The sequence below is a fragment of the Salmo trutta genome, chromosome 28, assembly GCF_901001165.1.
Source record: "Salmo trutta chromosome 28, fSalTru1.1, whole genome shotgun sequence".
NCBI lineage: Eukaryota > Metazoa > Chordata > Actinopteri > Salmoniformes > Salmonidae > Salmo > Salmo trutta.
This window is the reverse complement of record NC_042984.1, coordinates 8109117-8134214: the sequence shown is the minus strand read 5'-3', so window position 1 is coordinate 8134214 and position 25098 is coordinate 8109117. Positions and strand designations below refer to the sequence as shown.

Sequence of the window (25098 nt, the reverse complement as noted above, 5' to 3'; positions counted from 1 at the left end):
GTGGTGGAGTGCAAATCTTTACCAAGGATCACCTTCTGTGCTCGGTTGTCTCCACCAAGTCTGTCCCCAAACAATTTGATTTGCTGGTTTTATGCATTAAAACTTTCAAATAACTCTTTGTTGACTGTTGCTGGGTGCTATCGTCCTCCATCAGCCTGTACCCTACCTGCCCTAAGCTTTCTCCTGGCCCCTTACACTAAGTCTGAATTTGTCCTGCTAGGTGACCTAAACTGGGACATGCTTAAACCAACTGACCAAGTCCTAAAGCAATGAGACTCCATAAATCTTTCTAAGATTATTACCAATCCCACAAGGTATGACTCCAAACACCCAAGAAAGGCTACTCTCCTTGATGTTATCCTCACAAATAATCCTGATAGGTATCAGTCTGGTGTTTTCTGTAATGACCTTAGTGGTCACTGTTTTACAGCCTGTGTTCGTAATGGCTGCTCAGTGAAACAACTTGTCCTGATTGGTCATAAACGCTTGCTAAAAAAATTTAATGAGCAAGCCTTCCTTTAAGACCTGGCCTTAGACCTTTTTTGATATTTTCAGTGGTATCATTAACAAATACGTGCCCATAAAGACAATGAGTATTAAAAACAGGTTCAGCCAATGGTTTGAATGTGAACTGGCAGTTACTCCACCTCAAGAATTCAATTTGGCAAATCGCTCAGCATACGCATACTCAGGCTGACTGGCTCTCGTTCAGGCAAATTAGAAATAAGTTCACTCAGGCTATCCAGAAGGCCAACGTTAGTTACTTTAAGGAGCAGTTATTTCTCTGTGGGTCTAACCCCAATAAGTTTTGGAAAATTTAACCTGTTGGGGCTAGGGGGCAGTATTTGCACGGCTGGATAAAAAATGTACCTGATTTAAACTGGTTACTACTCTTGCCCAGAAACGAGAATATGCACATAAAACCTGAGAAGATGCCATACAGGAAGTGCCCTGTCTGACAATTTGTTCTCCTTCTGTGGCATCTCTATCGAAAATATAGCATCTCTGCTGTAAGGTGACATTTTCTAAGGCTTCCACTGGCTCTCAGAAGGCGCCAGAAAGTGGAATGACGTCTCTCCAGTCTCTGGGCAAAAAAACAGCAGGAGATTTTGTGAGTGGTCAGGCTGAGAACAGTGACACTGGAGACGCGCGTTCATGTGAATTCTCAATTTTTTTCTTTCAGCCTTTGAATGAATACAACGTCGCCCGGTTGAAATATTATCGCTATTTTACGAGACAAATTGCATAAAAAATTATTTTAAACAGCGTTTGACATGCTTCGAAGTACGGTAATGGAATATTTTGAATTTTTTTGTCACGAAATGCGCTCGCGCGTCACCCTTCGGATACTGACCTGAACGCACGAACAAAATATTTGAATATAACTATGGATTATTTGGAACCAAAACAACATTTGTTGTTGAAGTAGAAGTCCTTGGAGTGCATTCTGACGAAGAACAGCAAAGGTAATCCAATTTTTCTTATAGTAAATCTGAGTTTGGTGAGGCCAAACTTGGTGGGTGTCAAATTAGCTAGCCGTGATGGCCGGGCTATGTACTCAGAATATTGGAAAATGTGCTTTCGCCAAAAAGCTATTTTAAAATCTGACACCGCGATTGCATAAAGGAGTTCTGTATCTATAATTCTTAAAATAATTATGTATTTTGTGAACGTTAATCGTGAGTAATTTAGTAAATTCACCGGAAGTTTGCGGTAGGTATGCTAGTTCTGAACATCACATGCTAAATGTAAAAAGCTGGTTTTTGATGTAAATATGAACTTGATTGAACAACACATGCATGTATTGTATAACATAATGTCCTAGGAGTGTCATCTGACGAAGATCATCAAAGGTTAGTGCTGCATTTAGCTGTGGTTTTGGTTTTGTGACATATATGCTTGCTTTGAAAATGGCTGTGTGATTATTTTTGGCAGGGTACTCTCCTGACATAATCTAATGGTTTGCTTTCGCTGTAAAGCATTTTTGAAATCGGACAATGTGGTTAGATTAACGAGAGTCTTGTCTTTAAAATGGTGTAAAATAGTCATATGTTTGAGAAATTGAAGTTATAGCATTTGAGGTATTTGTATTTCGCGGCACGCGATTCCACTGGCTGTTGACGTTTGCGTCCCACCTTGCCCAGGAAGGTTAAAGACCTGGAGAAAAACCCTCCTCCTCACAGCTGCCCATGTCCCTTAATGTTGATGATGTGGTTGTTACTGACAAGGACCACATGGCTGAGATCTTAAACTTCTCTAGGGTAGGGGGCAGTATTTTGACGTCCGGATGAAAGGTGTGACCAAATTAAACTGCCTGCTACTCAGGCTCAGAAGGTAGGATATGTATATTATTAGTAGATTTGGATAGAAACACTCTGAAGTTGCTAAAACTGTTTGAATGATGTCTGTGAGTATAACAGAACTCATATGGCATGCAAAAACCTGAGAAAAATCCAACCAGGAAGTGTGGAAATCTGAGGCTTGTAGTTTTCAAGTGATTCCCTAACCAGTATACAGTGACTTAGGGTTCATTTTGCACTTCCTAAGGCTTCCACTAGATGTCAACAGTCTTTAGAACGTTGTTCCATGCTTCTACTGTGAATATGGAACGAACAAGAGGGCCTGGAAGTTGATGAGGGAGAAAATGACATGAGCTCAGAGGCGCGCCCTCACGTGAGAGTTAGCTGTGTTCCTTTTCTTTTCTGAAGACATTGGAATTGTCCGGATGGAATATTACTTAAGATTTATGTTAAAAACGTCCTAAAGATTGATGCTATACATCATTTGACATATTTCTACGAACGTAAATATAACTTTTTTTGACTTTTCGTCGTGACATTTGCACGCGCTTCCAAACAAAATGAACATTTATTGTGTAACATGGAGTCTTTGGAGTGCAACCATATGAAGATCAAAGGTAAGTCAGAAATTTTATAGCTATTTCTGACTTTTGTTACTCCTCTTCTTGACTGCTAACTGTTTGAAAAGATTTGTCTGCTGGATGCTGTTCTCAGATAATCGCATGGTTTGCTTTCGCCGTAAAGCCTTTTTGAAATCTGACACAGCGGTTGGATTAACAAGAAGTTTATCTTAAAGCTGGTGTATAACATTTTATCTTTTATGTATGTTTATTTTGAGAATTTCTGTTTGTTGAGTTTCACGCTCTGCAATTTCACCAGATGTTGTTTGAGACAGTGTTTAACTGAACAAAATGCGCTAACAAAACAGAGGTTTTTGGATATAAAGAGGGACTTGATCGAACAAAACAAACATTTATTTGCTTTCGTCGTGAAGTCTTTTTGAAATCTGACACCGTGGTTGGATTAACAAGAAGTTCATCTTTAAACCGATGTATAACACTTGTATGTTTCATGAATTTTTATAGTGAGTATTTCTGTTTTTGAATTTGGAGCTCTGCAATTTCACTGGATGTTGGCCAGGTGGGACGCTAGAGAGGTTAAACTTGACCTAAAAAAACATCTAGGTCAGATGGATTAGACCCTTTCTTCTTTAAGGTTGCTGCCCCTATCATCGCCAGTCCTCTCTCTGACCTTTTTAACCTGTCTCTCCTCTCTGGGGAGGTTCCCATTGCTTGGAAGGCAGCCACGGTGTGTCTTTTATTTAAAGGGGGAGATCAAGCTGATCCTACCTTTTATAGGCCTTTTTCTATTTTGCCATGTTTACCAAAAGTGTAAAAAAAAAAAGTTTTTTAAATAATAAATAAATAATCAACTGACTGGCTTTCTTGATGTTTATAGTATTCTCTCGGGTATGCAATCTGTTGACTTTGCCCAATAATGTTTGTACCATGTTGTGTTGCTACCATGTTGTGTTGCTACCATGCTGTGTTGTTGTTTTAGGTCTCTCTTTATGTAGTGTTGTCTCTCTTGTCGTGATGTGTAATTTTATTTTTAATCCCAGACCCCGCCCCTTCTGGTAGGCCGTCATTGTAGCTAAGAATTTGTTCTTAACTGTCTGGTTAAATATGTCTGGTTAAATATAGGTTAAATAAAATAAAAATGAATACCATATCTGGAGTATATGAGAAAGCCTAAGGTAAAGTAGGCTACATCTGAAAGATATATTGTTACCATTAAGATGTAGGAACGATGTTGGTAGGCTTAGCTATTGTGTGCACGACAAAAAGATCTGACCTATATCTCATGAAAAACCACGCGGAACGCAATTGAATTCACCGCCTCATTCCCTCTCATTCTCCCATACAAGCTCAGGATGAAGGACAGGCATTAAAAGATGGTATGTGGGAGAGAAATGTAAAATTGCTATAAAAAAAAACGTTTTGATTTATATAGGTATTTTTGTTAGGGAGTTAACCTGAGAAGCTAGCTAGGATGTCTGTGGACAAAACAAGATTTAAGAACTCAGAGGAGGACATTCTTACTCGTTTCTCACAAAGGCGTACTTGTTGATGGTCTCGATGACGTCTTTGAAGAGGATCTTGGAGGTGAGCGTATAGCCATGGTGCACGATAGGCTCGCCGTCCTGCCCGTCCCAGCAGTCCACTGCGGTGGAGGGAAAGAAAAATAATGGCGTGACCATGAGAAGGTAGTGTACTCAAAGCTAATTAATACCCCCCTGTTAATCCTTCAGCTCACAAACTGTTACATACAAGGGACCCATTACATTCTCTGACTGAAGACAAGACAGACAATATTTGTACCAGTATGTAACCTCTAAGTACAGTTGAAGTCGGAAGTTTACATACACTTAGGTTGAAGTCATTAAAACTCGATTTTTCAACCACTCCACAAATATCTTGTTAACAAACTATAGTTTTGGCAAGTCGGTTAGGACATCTACTTTGTGCATGACACAAGTAATATTTCCAACAATTGTTTACAGACAGATTATTTCCCTTATAATTCACTGTATCACAATTCCAGTGGGTCAGAAGTTTACATAGACTAAGTTGACTGTGCCTTTAAACAGCTTGGAAAATTCCAGAAAATGATGTCATGGCTTTAGAAGCTTCTGATAGGCAAATTGACATAATTTGAGTCAATTGGATGTGTACCTGTGGATGTATTTCAAGGTGTATTTCGAGTCCTATATTGACATAACCTGAAAGGCCGCTCAGCAAGGAAGAAGCCACTGCTCCAAACCCGCCATAAAAACGCCTGACTACGGTTTGCAACTGCACATGGGGACAAAGATTGTACTTTTTGGAGAAATGTCCTCTGGTCTGATGAAACAAAAAAAGAACTGCTTGGCCATAATGACCATCGTAATGTTTGGAGGAAAAAGGAGGAGGCTTGCAAGCCGAAGAACACCATCCAAACCGTGAAGCACGGGGGTGGCAGCATCATGTTGTTGGGGTGCTTTGCTGCAGAAGTGTCTGGTGCACTTCACAAAATAGATGGCATCATGAGGGAGGAAAATGATGTGGATATATTGAAGCAACATCTCAAGACATCAGTCAGGAAGTTAAAGCTTGGTCGCAAATGGGTCTTGCTAATTGACAATGACCCCAAGCATACTTCCAAAGTTGTGTCAAAATGGATTAAGGAGAACAAAGGCAAGGTATTAGAGTGGCCATCACAAAGCCCTGACCTCAATCCCATAGAAAATGTGTGGGTAGAACTGAAAAAGTGTGTGCGAGCAAGGAGGCCTACAAACCTGACTCAGTTACACCAGCTCTGTCAGGAGGAATGGGCCAAAATTCACCAAACTTATTGTGGGAAGCTTGTGGAAGGCTACCCGAAACATTTGACCGAAGTTAAACAATTTAAAGGCAATGCTACCAATACTAATTGAGTGTATGTAAACTTCTGAACCACTTTGAATGTGATGAAAGAAATAAAAGGTGAAATAAATTTACATTTTATTAATTTAGCAGACACTCTTATCCAGAGCAACTTACAGTAGTGAATGCATACATTTCATACATTTTTTCCATACTGGTCCCCCGTGGGAATCGAACCCACAACCCTGGCGTTGCAAACACCATGCTCTACCAACTGAGCCACTCTACTATTATTCTGACATTTTACATTCTTAAAATAAAGTGGTGATCCTAATTGACCTAAGACAGGGAATTTTTAATAGGATTAAATGTCAGGAATTGTGAAAAACTGAGTTTAAATGTATTTGGCTAAGGTGTATGTAAACTTCCAACATCAACTGTATGTGCACTGGTACACGCTTGCTTGAATAAATGTTTTTTTGGGGCGTGCATGAGTGCACGTTATTCAGAGAACGGCGCCTTCCACAGACCTTCCACGCAGCGGCAGCCGGCCTGCAGCACCCAGGCGTACATGTCGAGGCGGGACTGGGACATGAGCTGGTCCCCCATCAGGTAGGTGTTGTGGGACGAGGCGATGAAGTAGTTGCAGAGCGGCTGAGACATGTCCTGGGTCACCTCGTTGTGCTCTGGGTTGAAGATGTCCCCCGCCGGGCTGCGCATGTAGCTGGTGAAACCTGGGTCACAAAGCAAACAGAATTTTAAAAAATGAAATACAAAAAAATAACATTCTGCAACCAATAAGCACAGAAAAAAAAAAATGTATGAAATGAAATGTATGCATTCACTACTGTAAGTCGCTCTGGATAAGAGCGTCTGCTAAATGACTAAAATGTAAAATGTAAATGTAATAACATCCAGGTAGTCGCCTCCCCGTTTCAGTCCGTTGTTGTCCGTTTGGCGCCTAATGAACGCAACCATTAAGACAACCACATAGAAGCCATCATTCAGGTTGTCTTGGAGAGACGTTGTAGACGGGGGATGGGATTGGAGAGACGTTGTAGACGGGGGATGGGATTGGAGAGACGTTGTAGACGGGGGATGGGATTGGAGAGATGTTGTAGACGGGGGATGGGATTGGAGAGACGTTGTAGACGGGGGATGGGATTGGAGAGACGTTGTAGAAGGGGGATGGGATTGGAGAGACATGCGACATTCGACTGATAAAAGGACAATAGAAAGGGGAACCAAGAAGACAGCTCTTACCATCAATACCCAGAACCCCCTGCATCTGGTTCTCGGGGCATGGCTCAAATTTGTTCACAATCTCAAGGCAATGGTCTTTGGTCACCTTTGTCATCTACAAAACAGAAAAAGACAAGAACAAACGCACAATAAACAAATAGTTTTAAAAAAATACAGATTGACTACAGTAACTAATAATCAAATCCCCCAGCATAACAGTAAACATTGGGAGAGTTGGTGAAGATAAATTCCTGTTAATCCAATGAAGACATGTCCTCACATGCGGCTTCTAGCCCCCATCCCTGTGCTAAAATCCAATTGTCCGCCTGACAGCTGGCTTTTTAAACTGGCCGATTGGTCGATATGATACCCATCCATGTCAATCATCGTCAGGCCGACCCAAAATGGGTGGGGGGGGGGGGGGGGATGACACTCACTTTGTCGCAGTGTCAGGTCCCCCCCCCAGTTGAGTGCTGCACACTACTAGATCTGGGAGACAGAGGTTTGGACTAAGTAGCTTGGACTACTGACGGAAATAGGAAAGTGCCGTTTCAAGGACAGAATGAGAAGCTAGCTAGCGAAAAGGTTGTGCCACTTTCCCCTGGTCACTTACAAACATTAAGGATTTGACATCAAACTGCTTTCTGGCCGCGCTTTTGCCCCGATTCCCGATCACTAGAGGCTGAAGGGCTTTTTAAAAAGTGGGTAAATGTGGATAAATGGGTTTGGCTAACGAGTGAGTACAGTGGAGACACTTTGGGTATTGCGGCAGAAAATGGTGATGAGATGGGAGAGTTAATGCACGCACACATACACAGCAAGAGAGAGAGCTAGTAAACACAGTTAATCAGAGAAACCAAGGCAGGCTGTAGCTAATGATGCCAGCAGAGAGGAGAGGAGCTGGAGACCGCCCAGCTGCATCATGTTTGATATAACTCACCTAGTTAAACCACAACAAACCTCCCCGACAAAGTAGGGAGTTGTGGAACATCAAACACAATTAGCCCAAATAATATACCCCAGCTTCTGAAATGGGCAGACTAAACATCAACTGGGATCCAAACACCAAAGAAATGCATTTTCTCCCCGCTTCATTTTCTTCACTGCAAATTAGCCCAAAAAGCACATGCTCATTATAAAAGCACAGAGCTAATTCATTCATTACCGCCCCTTTGATTTATTTTTTACCGCAGAACCATTAGATAGGTGATCATATTTTATTTTAGACACCCAAAGCCTTTATAATTGGCACTGCTTATTCTAATAGCCTTGTAGGGGTCTATGTCTGCACAAACTCACCACTATTAAGCCTTTGTTTTAGGCCCTAATAGAAAATCCATGAAACGACTGTGTCAGTCTGTCACCTAGCGGAGTCTCTATGGGGGTGAGTCACAACAGAAGATCCTTCCTCGTTTAGTTAGCATGCAGGGCTAAGTGGGATGTCAGCAAAAATACCTCTCCTCTAACTTGCAGTAGCAAGAGCTTTTCCACATTGATAAGTTGAACATTATACACTTTAGATAAAGCTATATTGACTCTGTTACTAGCATACCACTTAGAATGACAAAATGTATTGGATAACCATTCCAAATGGGATGCATGTATACAAAAGTGATGGTATTTTCTTCAGTCAAGTGTCTATTCTATCCGTTTGGTCTATAATGGTTGAAACGTCTTTGTCAAGGATTAGAGTCAAAATGTCAAACAGCTTTTCACTGCAATTCAATAGTAATATTGTGGGCCATATGCATAATCTGTTGAATGGACATGGAAACAGGAAGGAAGGGGGGGAAAATGTCCCGACAAGTGTATCCTCATGCTGCCATTATTGAGACTCAAATCTTAAAAATCAGGTGTTTGCCTCAGAGTAAAGCAATTACAAAAAAAGTGGAGTCACAGAAATATATTAAAGGGGTCCACCGAAGTAACTTCCGACAAAGCAAGAGTTAACCCAGAGGCATGTCATTATGGATACCTTTTCAATATCTGGAGATGTGCAGTGTGTGTAATCCCGGGTGTGTATGCTAGCGTGCATGCATGATCGCACGTGTGTGTGTGCCTGTCTGCATACACTCCAGCTCTGCTCACTGTACCTTCTGGTCCAGCTCCAGGAAGCGGGCCAGGTTGCTGGTGTCAAGGTGGTCCATGTGGTTACTGTAGGTAAGCATGAGCAGGTAGAGGTCACGGCGTGTCGACATCATCTTGTAGAAAGAACAAAACTCCTCAAAGCCCAGGGTGCCCTGGTTGTCGTCAGTGTCTGCCTCCTGGGGAGAAGAGTGCAAATAGTTAGTCCAGGTAACCAGTAATTATCTGCAGTGACCTTATGTTGCACTCACTATGCATATTCACAAGACAACATACTATTTGCACACACTCACACAAACACAAAACACACACTTGCATACCAACAACAAACACAAAGGCTGCTGCTACTCTTGTTCTTTATTTTACTCTTATTATCTATCCTGATGCCTAGTCACTTTACTCTGTCTTCATGTACATATCTACCTTAAATACTTCGTACCTCTGCACATTGATCTGGTACTGCCTGTACATAGCTCCACATTATATACTGGAGGTACCAGATCAAAGTACCAGTCAAAAGTTTGGACACACCTACTCATTCAAGGGTTTTTCTTTATTTTTACTATTTTCTACATTGTAGAATAATGGTGAAGACATCAACACTATTAAATAACACATATGGAATCACGTAGGAACCAAAAAAAAGTGTTAACTCAAAACATATTTTAGATTCTTCAAAGTAGCCACCCGTTGCATTGACAGCTTTGCACACTCTCAACCAGTTCACCTGGAATGCCTTTCCAACAGCCTTGAAGGAGTTCCCACATATGCGGAGCACTTGTTGGCTGCTTTTCCTTCATTACGCGGTCCAACTCATCCCAAACCATCTCAATTGGGTTGAGGTTGGGTGATTGTGGAGGCCAGGTCATCTGAAGCAGCACTCAATCAATCACTCTCATTCTTTGTCAAATAACCCTTACACAGCCTGGAGGTGTGTTTTGGGGCATTGTCCTGTTGAAAAACAAATGATAGTGGGACTAGGTGCAAACCAGATGGGGCAGCGTATCACTGCAGAATGCTGTGGTAGCCATGCTGGTTAAGTGTGCCTTGAATTATAAATAAATCACAGACAGTGTCACCAGCAAAGCACCCCACACCATTACGCTGCCTCCTCCATGCTTCACGGTGGGAATCACACATGCAGATATCATCCGTTCACCTACTCTGCGTCTCACAAAGACACTGTGGTTGGATCCAATAATCTAAAATATGGACTCCAGGCCAAAGGACAGATTTCCACCGGTCTAATGTCGATTGCTAGCGTTTCTTGGCCCAAGCAAGTCTCGTCTTCTTATTGGTCTTTTAGTAGTGGTTTCTTTGCAGCAATTCGACCATGAAGGTCTGATTCACGCAGTCTCCTCTGAACAGTTGATGTTGAAATGTGTGTTACTTGAAATCCGTACAGCATTTATTTGGGCTGCAATTTCTGAGTCTGGTAACTAATGAACGTATCCTCTGCAGAGGTGACTCTGGGTCCTCATGAGAGCCAGTTTCATCATAGCACTTGATGGTTTTTGCGACTGCACTTGAAGAAACTTTCAAAGTTTAATATGGACTTGGTTTTTTACCAAATAGGGCTATCCTCTGTATTCCACCCCTACCTTGTCACAACACAACTTAGTGCGTTTGAGCCGATCAGGAGGAAAGAAATTCCACAAATGTACTTTTAACACGGCAAACCTGTTTTTCGAAATGCAATCCAGGTGACTACCTCATGAAGCTGGTTGAGAGAATGCCAAGAGTGTGCAAAGCTGTCATCAAGCCAAGGGTGGATACTTTGAAGAATCTAAAATATATTTTGATTTGTTTAACACTTGTTTAGTTACTACATGATTCCATATGTGTTATTTCATAGTGTTGAAGTCTTCACTATTATTCTACAATGCAGAAAATAGTAAAAAATAAAGAAAAACCATTGAATGAGTAGGTGTGTCCAAACTTTTGACTGGTACTGTAGCTCTAATCTTGTGTATTTGATTCCTTGTGTTACTACTTCCTATTCTGTTGTTACCTCTGCATCGTTGGGAAGGGCTCGTAAGCAAGCATTTCACCGTTAAGTCTACACCCGTTGTATTCAGCGCATGTAACATAACACTTGAATATTGACCCAGTACAAACCCAAACAAACATCGGCACGCTCAACGGAGAGGCAAAAAGAGCACCTGGCAGAAACAACGTACCTCTGTGTCTCAACACTGAACAGGAAGTCAAATCTCTCGAGGGACAGAGGGGGAGAAATTGACTTAATGTGGTACACTAAGTGTAGCAAGAATTCGCACACCCACCCACACAAACACCAAGGTCCAGATTGGTCCCTGGTGTGTTATCGTGTGTTACACCGGAGGCCGTCTGTTTTCCTACGCACCATATGGGTGACACCCCCCCAAGGGGGGCAGGGCTTAGTGCAGCTAGCTACGCCACAGGCTGGGGGTGAAGGAACTGCCACAGGCGCCAGCGCTAACAGACTAACAACATGATAACACAGTGCTAACTCACTAATCTTAGCAGGGCTGTCAAAGGACCATCTGGATCCACTAGGCTGTGTCATGGCTGGGAGTTTGTAGCTAATAGCATAGCCTGTTTGCTAAGTGAAAAGTCCAAGGACCCTTCCATCAGACCTTCTATAATGTGTTTAGAGGAGACGGATAGAGGATACAAGGAATCTAGGCAGGATAAATTGAGGAGGAGCCCAGGAGTCATTATGAAAAAGGCACATCAGCAATTTCTAGGTGCCTCTCAATTGCCTTTCCTGTTATATAGTTTCCTGTGACAAATCTGTCCCAAATTTCATAACAGTCACGACGACACATCCCCATTCCCACTGAGTGAGACCTGTTTGAATGCAAACTTTTAACAACCTCAGTCAAGACTGTCTTGAATGAACTCAATTTAAAAGTTGTGAAATAATGAAGCCACAGCTCACTCTTTTTTTCACCATGACTGGCTCATTTGGAGAAAGCAGTCTGGTCCTTTCTTGGACCTGAGCGGATGCTAACAGGACGTGTATCCACACAGACTGTGCCAAGCTAGCTAAGAAATCAAGGGTACATGTCATTTTCATAGGCTTTATGGTTTCAGTGAAGCATATTGGCAACAAAAGGGCCATCTTCTCTTTCATAAGATAAATAATCACTAAATATCTCAGAAAGGAAAGTATAACACGGATTTTGGACTATTTAAAACCACCAACCCACGTTGATTCAATACCTTGATTTGTTGACATTTTGTCTGCATCCTACATGGCACCCTGTTCTCTATGCACTACTGAGCCCTGCTATCATTGATAACACTCCTTTCCCCCTCCTCCCTCTAGTAATTAGAGTGTTGGGCCAGTAACCAAAAGGTTGCTGGATTGAATCCCCTGAGCTGACAAGGTAAAAATCTGTCGTTCTGCCCCTGAGCAAGGCAGTTAAACCTCTGTTCCCCAGGCGCTGAAGACGTGGATGTTAAGGCAGTCCCCCGCACCTCTCTGATTCAGAGGGGTTGGATTAAATGCAGAAGACACATTTCAGTTGAATGCATTCAGTTGTACAACTGACTAGGCATCCTCTCTCCTCCTCCTCCTCTCCCTCCCCCCCTCCTCCTCCTCTCCTCCTTCCCTCCATAAAAGCCGCCTGTAGCCTTTCTAATTCTAAATGGCCTGTGTATTTTGCTTCTAAGTGCTTTGAGATTCTTTGTAATGAAAAATGTTATAAAACCGAAATTATTCTTATTAAAATATGACCGTAGCATTGTCCTGGCTGGTCTAGTTGTAATGCTGCAGCCTCTGGCACACGTCTACATTGTCGGCATGGTTTGGAATCCGGGCCCTTTGACCTCTGTCTATTACCACTGTGATCCTCGCTATCTGTTCAATAAAGTCAGAAAATACCTTCAAAATATATACACATAAAAAAATATGACTGTAGTGTACCTTAAACATTTGCTTGACTTTCTGGCGGGGCAGGTTGACGTTCAGCTTGTGTAGGAGGTGCAGGACCTCGCTGATGCTCAGGCTTCCATCGCCGTTCTTATCCGCCTCCGCAAACGTCTGCTTCAGCCACGTACAAACCAACCAGGGGTTACGGATAGATAACACACACAACAACAAGCCCTGTGAAAACCTACTTAGGTTATACTTTATTTTAAATAGTCCTTTGTGAGAGATCTGTCCCATTAATTATGCACAGGTGGTCACATTGATGCGATTAATCAGTCATTGATTGATCACGTATAGACTGCAACAGAAAGTGTACAGCTAGCGTTTCACAATGTTCAGCATAGGTCGTCTAAGTGCATCTCGGTTCAGAGCCCAAAACAGTCGTGAAACAATGCAAAACCTTCTGTTTCTCTAACACAGCTCTTACTCCCTGCAGCAGAGTCTAATTTTAACACAAGCCGTCTGTGTGCGTCTGACAGAGACAATGTGATAGGAGGTGGAAGCTTTTGGATGTACCTTTCATCAGCACATCAGGCTCGCTGGCATGCCGAAACCGCAGTGTGTGTACGCATGTCTGCGTGTGGGGAGAGAAATAACTTGTGTGTGTGTAAGAGCGAGTGCACTGTGTGCACACCCATGCTTACATCATTATTAATTATCACCAACCGATTCAAGTATAGAAAAGTCCTCACCAAAAATGTAGGGGAGAAGCAGTTCTCCAAACCCACAGTTCGGTACATATTGCGGTTTTGGGGTCATGGTTCATTTCATTTTCAGTACAGCGGGAAAATGACATGCCAACAGTCACTCTAGTTATTTTTCTTTTCATTTTAGAAAAAGTGTTGGTATTCCTGACTCCATATATGATCATGAATCATATAACGCCTGATGAGCTCACCATCAGGAATAACACTTTGGTTTTTCTTGAATGAAAACACACGATTAGTCAACAACACTAAATTAAAAATGCAATATGCGTGTGAAATCCATGGCACAGACATTGTATAGGCCTATGCTATAAGGTTTTCTTACAAAGAGAAAAATATGTGCACTCTCATAAAAGGGGTGTGTCTATCACGGTTCACTTTCATTTCCCCTCTGGGGTAATGTGATGGGCTGTCACTGAAGTAGCTCTGTTGCCCTGGGAGGGCCACACAACGTTGCATTGGCCAATTCATTGACAACTTCGGCTTTAGGGTACTAAATGTTTGCTGAAAACGGGTGTGGGAGGAGGAAGTTCGTAACGTGGTTCGAGCACTTTCACACGAGGTGTTGAAACCCCTTATTCTACTCAACCACCGAGAATGGCCACATATGCGTAGGTATAAAACATATCCATCGCTCTTGTAATTAATTTTGAGTGGGCAGAATCAGCTGTGGAGGGTTGCTTGAATACTGCCCTCCGGTGGTAGGAATACTGAGGTGACGTCAACATGTATTATTATGATTGTTTTAAAGGAATAGCCTGAAATGGTTTTGTCAGCTCAGATTTATTCATTTACACAACGTAGGCATAGCTTATATCACCTAATGTTATTATTATTATAATAATTTTTTATGTATTCATTGGGGGTCACAGTGTGGACCAAACCGAGGTCCCGGTACTGAACGGTTTAGTACGAATACGTGTGCAATTACACCCCTACAACAAAAAAGATATGGTACTTTAATTCCTCTCCTGACCTGAATAGAAATCCAATTGACCTGTGGGTCGTATTCACAAGGCAAGGGAAGAAACCAGGAGGGACCACCTGAACTTGCCCAATTACATGCGCTCCTTTTCTGTTGCAAAGACGTTTTGCTGCAGTGCATGACCCTGACCCTGCTCTCCAATGACTTAAACCCATGCCCAGAAAGAGCCATACATGCACAGGTAAGGATATTGGTCGCGGGTGCGCTGCCTCTTGGCCAGGCTGTCCTCGTCGCTGATGCCTGCCACCAGGTACTTGAGGCCGGTGATCCAGGTGCGTGCTTCCTCGCCCGTACTGGAAACCAAGTCTAGGGACTCCAAGCGCTCTCCATAGTACAGGCTGAAACAGCAGTTGGGATCAAAGCTGCCCTCAGAGTAGCGCTGGAAGATCTCCGACTGCTTACCCTCGCACACCTCTCGGATGGAGTCGATGGAGACTAGGGAGCAAGGAATCAAATGGTTAGTTCACCATCACTCTGAAAAAGTGAAACAAACTCTGACCGTTGAATTTGGGCCTTAACGCCACCATTTTCACACTGCCAACTGGAACACGTTAAAAGACGGGGGAAGTATTCGAGGGAAACCAGAGGCACTTCAAATGTAGCCTATTAAAACTTAGAGAATCAGGAAGTCACTTGATGGAGCAAATCCATTTACATAACCCTTATATTCATATTATATTGAGTTCATTCAATTTGGTGGGATTGGAATTATTTTAACCCGGTTTGGTGTATAACGAGGCTGAAATGCAGCGGGCAGCTAAATCGTTCGAGGCACAGGGAGGGATGGAAGCTTAACTTAGAAGTCTTTATTACGAGACTTAGGCAATATGATATGGCAAAAAAAAATAATTGCTACGATTTAGCTTGCTGTGCCCGGAGAGCTATGTTATTAAGATGAAACTCTTGTGGGATAGTAATGACATTTTACAGGAAATTCATTAACATGTAGCTTCTTTTCTCCAAACAGATTGAAGACTGGAAGGGTGTGTAGACTCACTAGCAACTGTATATGCCCATTCACATTTTTTCTGCCCTAAAATACCATTTAAAAAAAGGGATTCAATTGGGATTTTTTTTTTCCCCCTACAGAGCTACACAACCTACTCCACATTTTCAAAGTGAAAGAAATTAGCAAAAATCTTCCAAATAATAACAAAACAAAAAATGTGTTGATTGCTTATGTCTTCAGACTCCAGAGTTAATACTTTGTGGAATCTGCTTTGAGAGTCGTTACAGCTGTGAATAAGATTCTACCAACCTTTAACAACTGTCAGGGCAACATACAGGTAACTGCCAAAATAATGCAAACACTTGATTAAATGAGGGATAAAAGGTATATTGAAAGCATGTGCTTCCACGCAGGTGTAGTCTTATCCAGAGTGAATTTAAGAAGCAATTAGGGTTAAGTGCCTTGCTCAAGGGCACATCTGATTTGTAACCTAGTCGGATCTGGGATTCGAACCAGCGACCCTTCGGTTACTGGCCCTATGCTCTTAAAATCGCTAGGCTACCTGCTGCCCTAGTTAATTAAGCATTAGCATCCAGCTTAGGATCATGTATAAAAATGCTGGGTAGGCCATTCATTTGGCAACCATGTCTATGCCCCCATCCACAGGGCACGAGTGGTTACTGAATGGTTTGATGAGCATTAAAACAAATAATGTCATATGCCATGACCGTCACAGTCACCCGATCTAAACCCAATTGAACACTTTCTGGAGTGGTGCCTGAGACAGTGTTTTTCACCACCATCAACAAAATGCCAAATTATGGAATTTCTTGTGGAGAATAGTGTCACATACCTCGACTAGAGTTCCAGACACTTGTAGAATCTATACCAAGGGACAAAGAAGCAGGTTCTCTTTTTTTTTGGTACTTTTACCTCTTTTTCATGATATTCAAATTGGTAGTTACAGTCTTGTCCCGGGTCTGTAGTGACACCTCAAGCACTGCGATGCAGTGCCTTAGACCACTGTGCCACTCAGGAGGCCCATTGAAGCTGTTCTGGCTCATGGTTGCCCAACACCCTAGTAAGACACTATGTTGGTGTTTCCTTTATTTTGGCAGTTAACTGTATATCCATCGTTTTTGTCAAAATTGCTCAAGATTAGTCAATTTGGTTGGCAGATTTAAGTCAGGGCTGAGACTGGACCATTCAGGAACACTCAATACTTATTGGAAAGCCATGCGTGTGATTTTTGCATTAAAATTTGTAATTTACCCTCTCAAAAAGGAGAACTATCCCAGGATTAGGTTTTTAGAAGACTACGGCGGGTTTTCCGCTAACATTTAACCTGGGCTTTGCCCCTTTCATATATTTATTTTGATCCTGACATACTTCCCAGGCCCTGCCATTGACAAGCATACCCATAACATGATGCTGCCACAACCACACTTAAAATTCGAGGATTTCACTCCGTGTTGTGTTGTATTGGATTTGACCCAAGCTTGTAGTTTTTTAATTTAGGGCAAAAAGTTCATGTCTTTGCCGTGTTGTCTTGCAGTATTACTTAACGGCCTTGTTGCAAACAGAATGGATGATTTGGAGTGTATTTTTTAAACACAGGATATAAGTTGTGTTGGTTCTACGTAACTATTCTTCATCAGCTTTTCTTATTATTTCCAACATGAGGTATTCTTATGTATAATATATTAGTGTTTGAAACACCAAGTCCAACAACCGAGTCCAAACTTAATTTGATCAATTCCAAAACGTATATTATTCATTAGATCTACTTCATATTTTCGATCAGTTAGTTTCAGTGATCATGTCTTATGTTAAAAAGATGTAGGTCTTCTATTATTTGCCATTTTGACCCACTAGCAGACATTGCTGAGCACAGTGCTCATTCCACTAGTAGTCAATGGAGGTAGAACTACAAGCATTGAATGATGATGTATGTGCTTCTAGCATTGAAGGTTGTGCCCATGACTTTGTTGATGGTGGGAATGGGTTTGGGTCATTGAACGTCAATTTGCCCGACAGTTTTGAAATCCATTCATCATGATCCATTACACCTCATAACGCAACAAACTGCTTAATACATGCTTTTCTTTCTTCAAACATGCTGATAACGTTGAGAAAAAGTATCATAAAGTCAACAAAAAAAATTAAATACCCACAATCCTCTAAAAACAGCCACATGGCAAGTAATTGCAAAAACTTTAAATTTAGAGTAAATATGAAAAATGTGTAAATTAAACAGTATATTAAATAGAATTTACATTTTAGAATGTCATGCTTTAACACAAAAACTAAGGTATTAAGACAAAGTTAAACCATAAACCAGCATTTTTATGTGAAAATCATAGAATTTTTGGGGTCCTATTTGCTAAGTCGCTGAAAATATTTTTTTACAATGCAGATTTCCTTCTTTCACTTTGTCATACAGGCCAGTAATGTAGAGTGCATGCCATGTTGATCCTCTGTATTTTTATGTAATGTGGAAGCAGCACCATGTTATAGGTATGCTTATCACCAGCAGAGATTGGGGAGTTTGTCAGGATCAAAAGAAATATGAAAAGTAGCCGAGCCCAGGTAAAATGTTAGCGGAAAACCCACCGTAGTCCTCTGAAAACCTAACCCCGGGACAGAGTTGTATTTTTCAGCAAGACAATTACACATATATTAATGCAAAATACATACTAATATGGCTTCCCAAGAGGAGTTGAGTGTTCCTGACTGGTCCAGACACAGTCATGACTAAAATGTGCAAAGTTTAAATATTGCTGTCCATCAATGATTCGCAATTAAATTTTCTGAGCTTGAACAATTTTTACAAAAACAATGGATATATGTTGTTCATTCAGGAAAATACTCTATAATTTTCTTTCACTTTGAAAATGAGGAGTAGTGTAGATCTACGGAAAAAAAATCCAATGTAATCCCTTTTATTTTTTGGGGGGGGTGACCATTTTGAGTTCACCTTACGCGGTGACCATTTTGAGTTTACCTCAAGCCCATTCAATTTTCTGACACCTAAAAGGTGAGTAGTGTACAACTTTCACGTTGGCCTGTTTTCAGGAAGATTGACTCAGTCGTAAGTAACCTTTTGGAATGATGATCACCTCATTTGGTTTCTAATTATATATGTATGCATTCTGTCTGGTTCCAAGGAGCTCTCTCCACATCATTCTTCTATATGCCAGCGCCTGTTAAACATGCGTAATCCCCTTGGAAAGACTAACTAGCAGGTCTATAGGTCATCCAACCTGAGAAAAAACAATCAGTCCAAAAGCCTTTGTGGCCTTTGATTCATGCCGGGAAGATAAGACACCAACTTCAATGTCCCCAAGGGAAAAAAATCGGCCTGTACACAAAAGATACTGTATATTATACACTCAACATAATAATAACACTGCACATTACCCAACATACACGTTGTTCCTTTCTCATAATAAAATCCTTAAAGAGATGGGTGGGGCTAATGCTTTAGAGGGTGTGAACAAGGCTGAATGGGTGTAGACAAAGAACAGCTCTCCAGTAGATGTACTAAAACATTCAAGGGACATTTTCTCAAAAGTGGAGTAACAAGTTGATCAACTTTCAAAGCAGAATTGCTTTCCCATTGTTCCTCAACTGCAGTGTATGATACCATTTTGTAGCTCCAAGTCTCTACTTTATCCAATGTAAAAAACACAATTTCAAATGTTGTTGCATACGACCGAAACGAGGTCAGTCACACACACACAACACATTTCCCTTACATTCAGGCAGTGTACGTGTAACTGATGTGAAATGGCTAGTTAGTTAGCGGTGGTGCGCGCTAATAGCGTTTCAATCAGTGACGTCATTCGCTATGAGACTTGAATTAGGGTTTCCCCTTGCGTTGGTTTTTGTGGCACGATGGGTAACGATGCTTCGTGGGGTGTCAGTTGTTGATGTGTGCAAGGGTCCCTGGTTCGAGCCCAGGTTGGGGTGAAGAGAGGGACGGAACCTACACTGTTACATACGCCTTAATGGTAATCAATGAATCTTCAAATAGAATAATACAATAATGTTTGTTGATGCATTTCAGTTAAACTGCATAGACAGAGAGAGTGTTCATTTTAGAAGTCTCAGCTCACTGCACCCCAGTAACCATGGCAGTCTCAGCTCACTGCACCCCAGTAACCATGGCAGTCTCAGCTCACTGCACTGCAGTAATTATGTGTCCTGTACAGGTGAGGCAGTAGAGAAATGGTTATATACTGTATACTGATCAAGAGAAATGGTTATATACTGTGTACTGATCAAGAGAAATGGTTATATACTGTATACTGATCAAGAGAAATGGTTATATACTGTATACTGATCAAGAGAAATGGTTATATACTGTGCCTAGTGACAGACTTCACATCCTTGTACAGTTTTATACATTTTACTGCCTTAGATTCAAATCTGTATTAAATAATACATTTTAAATGTAAAAAAAAAAGAAGCCGTCTTGACAATGTATATTCATTGTTAATTTGTTTCAAGTGAATCCTAAATGATCCCTGTGCTGTTTGGGACTACAGTAATAGGCTTAGTGGGAGAGATGGAAGTGCTGTTTGGGACTACAGTAATAGGCTTAGTGGGAAAGATGGAAGTGCTGTTTGGGACTACAGTAATAGGCTTAGTGGGAGAGATGGAAGTGCTGTTTGGGACTACAGTAATAGGCTTAGTGGGAAAGATGGAAGTGCTGTTTGGGACTACAGTAATAGGCTTAGTGGGAGAGATGGAAGTGCTGTTTGGGACTACAGTAATAGGCTTAGTGGGAGACAGTGTAAAAGGACTTTTGATGTGAGACAGTGTAAAAGGACTTTTACGTTGATATGTATACCAAACCAACCGCGGAAATCATTCATTCCTTTTAATTCCAGGGCAATACAGAAGTAGGGAAGTAAAATGTAAGACACTGGATGAGGATCAGTCAGTTAGCCAAAGAGATTTACTCTTAGACTTGTTATTCAAGCACAATTAAAACAGATAAGTCTCAACTCCTGTTAATTCCCAGTCTAAGCAGGTCAGCCATTCAGTCAGTAAACGAGACAGCAAAACCACTCACTCTTGGCCTTCTCGTTCTTGCGCGAGGGCCGCCAGCGGATGCAGGACTTGTGTTGGTCCAGGTAAAAGTAGCGCACCAGTCCTCTGGACCCGCCGCGGAGCTTCACCATCTGGGTCCCTGTCTGCATGGAGCTCATGCATTTCTCCACTGGAGAGAGAAACACAGAGAGATGGGGGGGGGGTTAGAGTATGAGAGAGCTGTTACATGAGTCGTTGTTCCTGCATGTGTATGACGTGTGTCGAGCACTTTCGTGTGAGTGAGTGTGCGCGTTCATTTGAGAGTCTCTCTGAGATAATGAGGGATACCATGCATTTGCATTGGAGTAGGTATGTTGTCGAGCACCAATTAAATAATTCCAGTCTGGAGCTCAAGCAGATAAACATTTACTCACATAAACACGCACAGTCGTCTCGCTCGCACACACGGTCTCACTCGCACACACACAAACACACAGGAATATGGCTGTCATAGCCAGTTTTTTTGCTTGGTAGGAGTGAATGAGTAGACTTCTCCCCAAAATACCCTTAACCAGAAACATAGTGCAGTTCACAGCACGTTAAAGGGGAAATTAACCAGAAACATAGTGCAGTTCACAGCATGTTAAAGGGGAAATTAACCAGAAACATAGTGCAGTTCACAGCACGTTAAAGGGGAAAACATGGACCAGTTGTTGTTAGCTAATGGAATCCATCGGTTTGTGTAGGATCCAGTGTTGAAGACAGGTGTCGAGGCCAGAGCGCTTGTTAAACACCGAACATACTTCAAGAGGAAAATGGGTAACACTGATAGAGACACTTCATGTAAAGAGAGAGGTACCAAAATATCACTCCCAAATTCAGTGCATTATTTTGGTTTCAGTTTGACAGCTCCTTCACAGGTAGCCCAGTTAATGGCATCCATATTAAGCTGGTGCTGTGCCACATTTCTAGGCCTACACAGCCCTTGGCTAAGGCGGAGGTTTCCAATTACAGATTCTCAACTGTCAGGTGTCAAATCACATCATATTGATCAATCAAATCCCATTGATCAAATCACAACATAATTTAATAATATATTACCATTGGTTACCAATCATAAACATCTTCATTGACATTTGCTTAGGAGTCGAGGGTAAAACAGAAATGGCCAACTCTCCAACTTGATCTATAACCAGGGTGTGTAATATATATATATATATATATATATATGTGTGTGTGTGTGTGTGTGTGGGCGTGGGGTATAAGTAATAGACATCCCACTGATGAATTGCTCTAATTGGCCATTGATTTGGCTTCCCTGGGCTCTCATCGGGCAATAGTGAGAATGGGCACCCGGGGCCCAGGTTAATTCAGTCCCGAACCCCAAACAGCCCATTTCCTCTAGGGCATAACGCAGGACACAAGCCGGATCGCTACTTACTTCAAAGTGCTTTACCAATTACTGCTCCGTAGATGCTAATGATACAGGCTACAGTGTATGGCACTATACCATTAACCTCACGTGCCAGCAATAAGCTGAACAAGACCCTACTATTCTGTGTATTTAACCCAGAAAATACAGTCATATGGCCAACTCTCTCTCTACTGCTGTAGGTGGGGCTAACTGAGATCAACAGATTAGACTGTGGGAAGTCTATAGAGATGAGAACATTGAGAAACACTTCTATCAGGCATTACATCAGCTAAGACTCCAGGTGTTCTTCTGACTTGTGTCTTTGTGTTTTTATTGCCCAGTCTGTCTGCTGCCAGTGAAAACCGTTGTGTCCTCCCCTCCAGGGATCAATAAAGTTTCAATCATTTCATTCGCTGTACATGGATAGAAGAACATTTTAAATACTAGTTCCAACTAGACCTGGATATATCAACAACAACAACAAGTAAACACGCCGGGCTATGCAAACAATACAACACCTTTATTATTGTGGGTGTTCATATTATTCCAATGTCAGGCTATTTAAGAAAAATAGAAACAGACCACCCATTGACCTTAATTGGAATTCCCATTCTAGTCCTTCTATTTCTATAGTGTATTCATGGCAGCCTAGTGGTTAGAGCGTTGGGCCAGTAAAATAAAGGTTGCTGGATCAAATCCCTGAGCTGACAAGGTAAAAATCTGTCATTCTGCCCCTGAGTAAGGCAGTTAACCCACTGTTCCCCGGGTGCCGAAGACGGAGATGTTGATTAAGGCAGCCCCGCACCTTTCTGATTCAGAGGAGTTGGGTTAAATGCGGAAGACACATTTCAGTTGAATGCATTCAGTTGGACAACTGACTAGGTATCCCCTTTTCCCTTATGTGCAAGTGGTTGAGCCAAGCAGAGCTCTTTATTGGCAGGACCTCTGACTGACCTGTGGGTTACCATGGCGCCAACCCAGAAACAAAAATAACAGACGGCAAGAGGGAGGATCCTCTCTCTCTCACACTCTGAGCTTGATCAATACCGTCACTCTGCTGCACACTACCCATAGGCTACCAGTGCTCACTCATCTACACACACACACACACATCACCAGCAGAGCATGAATAATAAAATAGGCCTGTATTCCCCCCTGTCCCAGTCTGAACTGTGTCTGCCTCTTCAGCTCTGAATGTGTCCAGAACAGTTCCACATTTAATAAGGAAGGCCGTCTCCTTCCAACCTTTCTGGAAGTCCTTGACCAACATCTGCTGCCATCACTACCATCACAGCCCTCTGGAAGACCAACATCTGCTGCAGTGCTACCATCACAGCCCCCTGGTGAAGACCAACATCTGCTGCAGTGCTACCATCACAGCCCCCTGGTGAAGACCAACATCTGCTGCAGTGCTACCATCACAGCCCCCTGGTGAAGACCAACATCTGCTGCAGTGCTACCATCACAGCCCCCTGGTGAAGACCAACATCTGCTGCAGTGCTACCATCACAGCCCCCTGGTGAAGACCAACATCTGCTGCAGTGCTACCATCACAGCCCCCTGGTGAAGACCAACATCTGCTGCAGTGCTACCATCACAGCCCCCTGGTGAAGACCAACATCTGCTGCAGTGCTACCATCACAGCCCTCTGGTGAAGACCATCATCTGCTGCAGTGCTACCATCACAGCCCCCTGGTGAAGACCAACATCTGCTGCAGTGCTACCATCACAGCCCTCTGGAAGAACAACATCTGCTGCAGTGCTACCATCACAGCCCCAGCCCTCTGGTGAAGACCAACATCTGCTGCAGTGCTACCATCACAGCCCTCTGGTGAAGACCAACATCTGCTGCAGTGCTACCATCACAGCCCTCTGGAAGAACAACATCTGCTGCAGTGCTACCATCACAGCCCCAGCCCTCTGGTGAAGACCAACATCTGCTGCAGTGCTACCATCACAGCCCTCTGGCGAAGACCACCATCTGCTGCAGTGCTACCATCACAGCCCTCTGGTGAAGACCACCATCTGCTGCAGTGCTACCATCACAGCCCTCTGGAAGAACAACACTGCATCACAGACTGCATCCATCCCTCAACACCCTGCCTTCATCTTAGCTCTTCATATCCCCTGATACAGGTAGCTACTCCAGGACAGACAGAATCTATGCTACTGTGTGTGTGTGTGTGTGTGTGTGTGTGTGTGTGTGTGTGTGTGTGTGTGTGTGTGTGTGTGTGTGTGTGTGTGTGTGTTAGAAGTCGACAACCCCAGTGGTGCCCCATGATTCCCCTGCAGATGGATTAATTAAGTCAGCTGAGAAGAGTGGAGGGGGGAGAGAGGGTTAGAGAGAGGGGGAGAGAGGGGTGAGGGTTAGAGAGAGGGGGTTAGATAAATTGGTAGAGAGGGGTAAATTAGCAGAGCAGAAAGCCCTCTCCGCCCACTGCCGTCATGATGCCCATGTTGGATTTTTAAGAGGCAGACTAATTTATAAATCTGATCTAACGAAACTCTTTAAAGTGAGCCACATTCTGATTGCACTGTACAGAACAGCATACAAAAATAGGAGAGAGGAAGGGGAGACAAAGATGGCTGAGACGATGCCGTCAAGGAGTTATGATAGAAGGAAATACCGCCGGTATGGGCAGATGGAATGTGTCAATAAATTGGTTGTTGGGTCATCCACAGTCTACTGTAAAGTGCACAGAACACCACATCATTCTACTTGGCTGGGGTCACTTCAGTTCAATTCAATTCCTTTGTTGACTTGGACATGGGATTTCTCCATTGGAATGCGATTCAATTGTATCCAGTGCAATTGGCTGGAATTGACCCCACCCTGATATTCTGCAATGGGAAAAAGAATACTGCATGTTTTTCCAAAGTGGCTATGACCCACCTCAAAACATCAAGGCTATTCACAGCTCATGGAAGCCTGAACAATCAAAGGTCTTGTAATCAATTAGGCAATAGTCCAGAGGGACTCCTCCATTTACATTTTAGTCATTTAGCAGACACTCTTATCCAGAGCGACTTACAGTAGTGAATGCATACATTTCATA

The 25098-nt window shown here is 42.4% G+C and overlaps 1 protein-coding gene across 4 annotated transcripts in view; it reads right to left on the bottom strand.

The window, feature by feature from the left end:
• LOC115165370 (1-phosphatidylinositol 4,5-bisphosphate phosphodiesterase eta-2-like) overlaps nt 1–25098 on the bottom strand; it is a 72493-nt gene that overhangs the window by 40016 nt on the left and 7379 nt on the right. For all 4 annotated transcript variants that reach the window (XR_003870138.1, XM_029718451.1, XM_029718453.1 and 1 more), the window contains exons 2-8: nt 20672–20818; nt 14834–15077; nt 12945–13074; nt 9040–9210; nt 6968–7061; nt 6235–6438; nt 4403–4523 (exon numbers count right to left, since the gene is read on the bottom strand). Coding sequence is in view for 3 of the 4 variants with exons in the window: in XM_029718451.1 (XP_029574311.1) it covers nt 4403–4523; nt 6235–6438; nt 6968–7061; nt 9040–9210; nt 12945–13074; nt 14834–15077; nt 20672–20818 (1111 nt within the window). In the remaining variant the exon portion in view is untranslated. The remainder of the gene's footprint in view (nt 1–4402; nt 4524–6234; nt 6439–6967; nt 7062–9039; nt 9211–12944; nt 13075–14833; nt 15078–20671; nt 20819–25098) is intronic.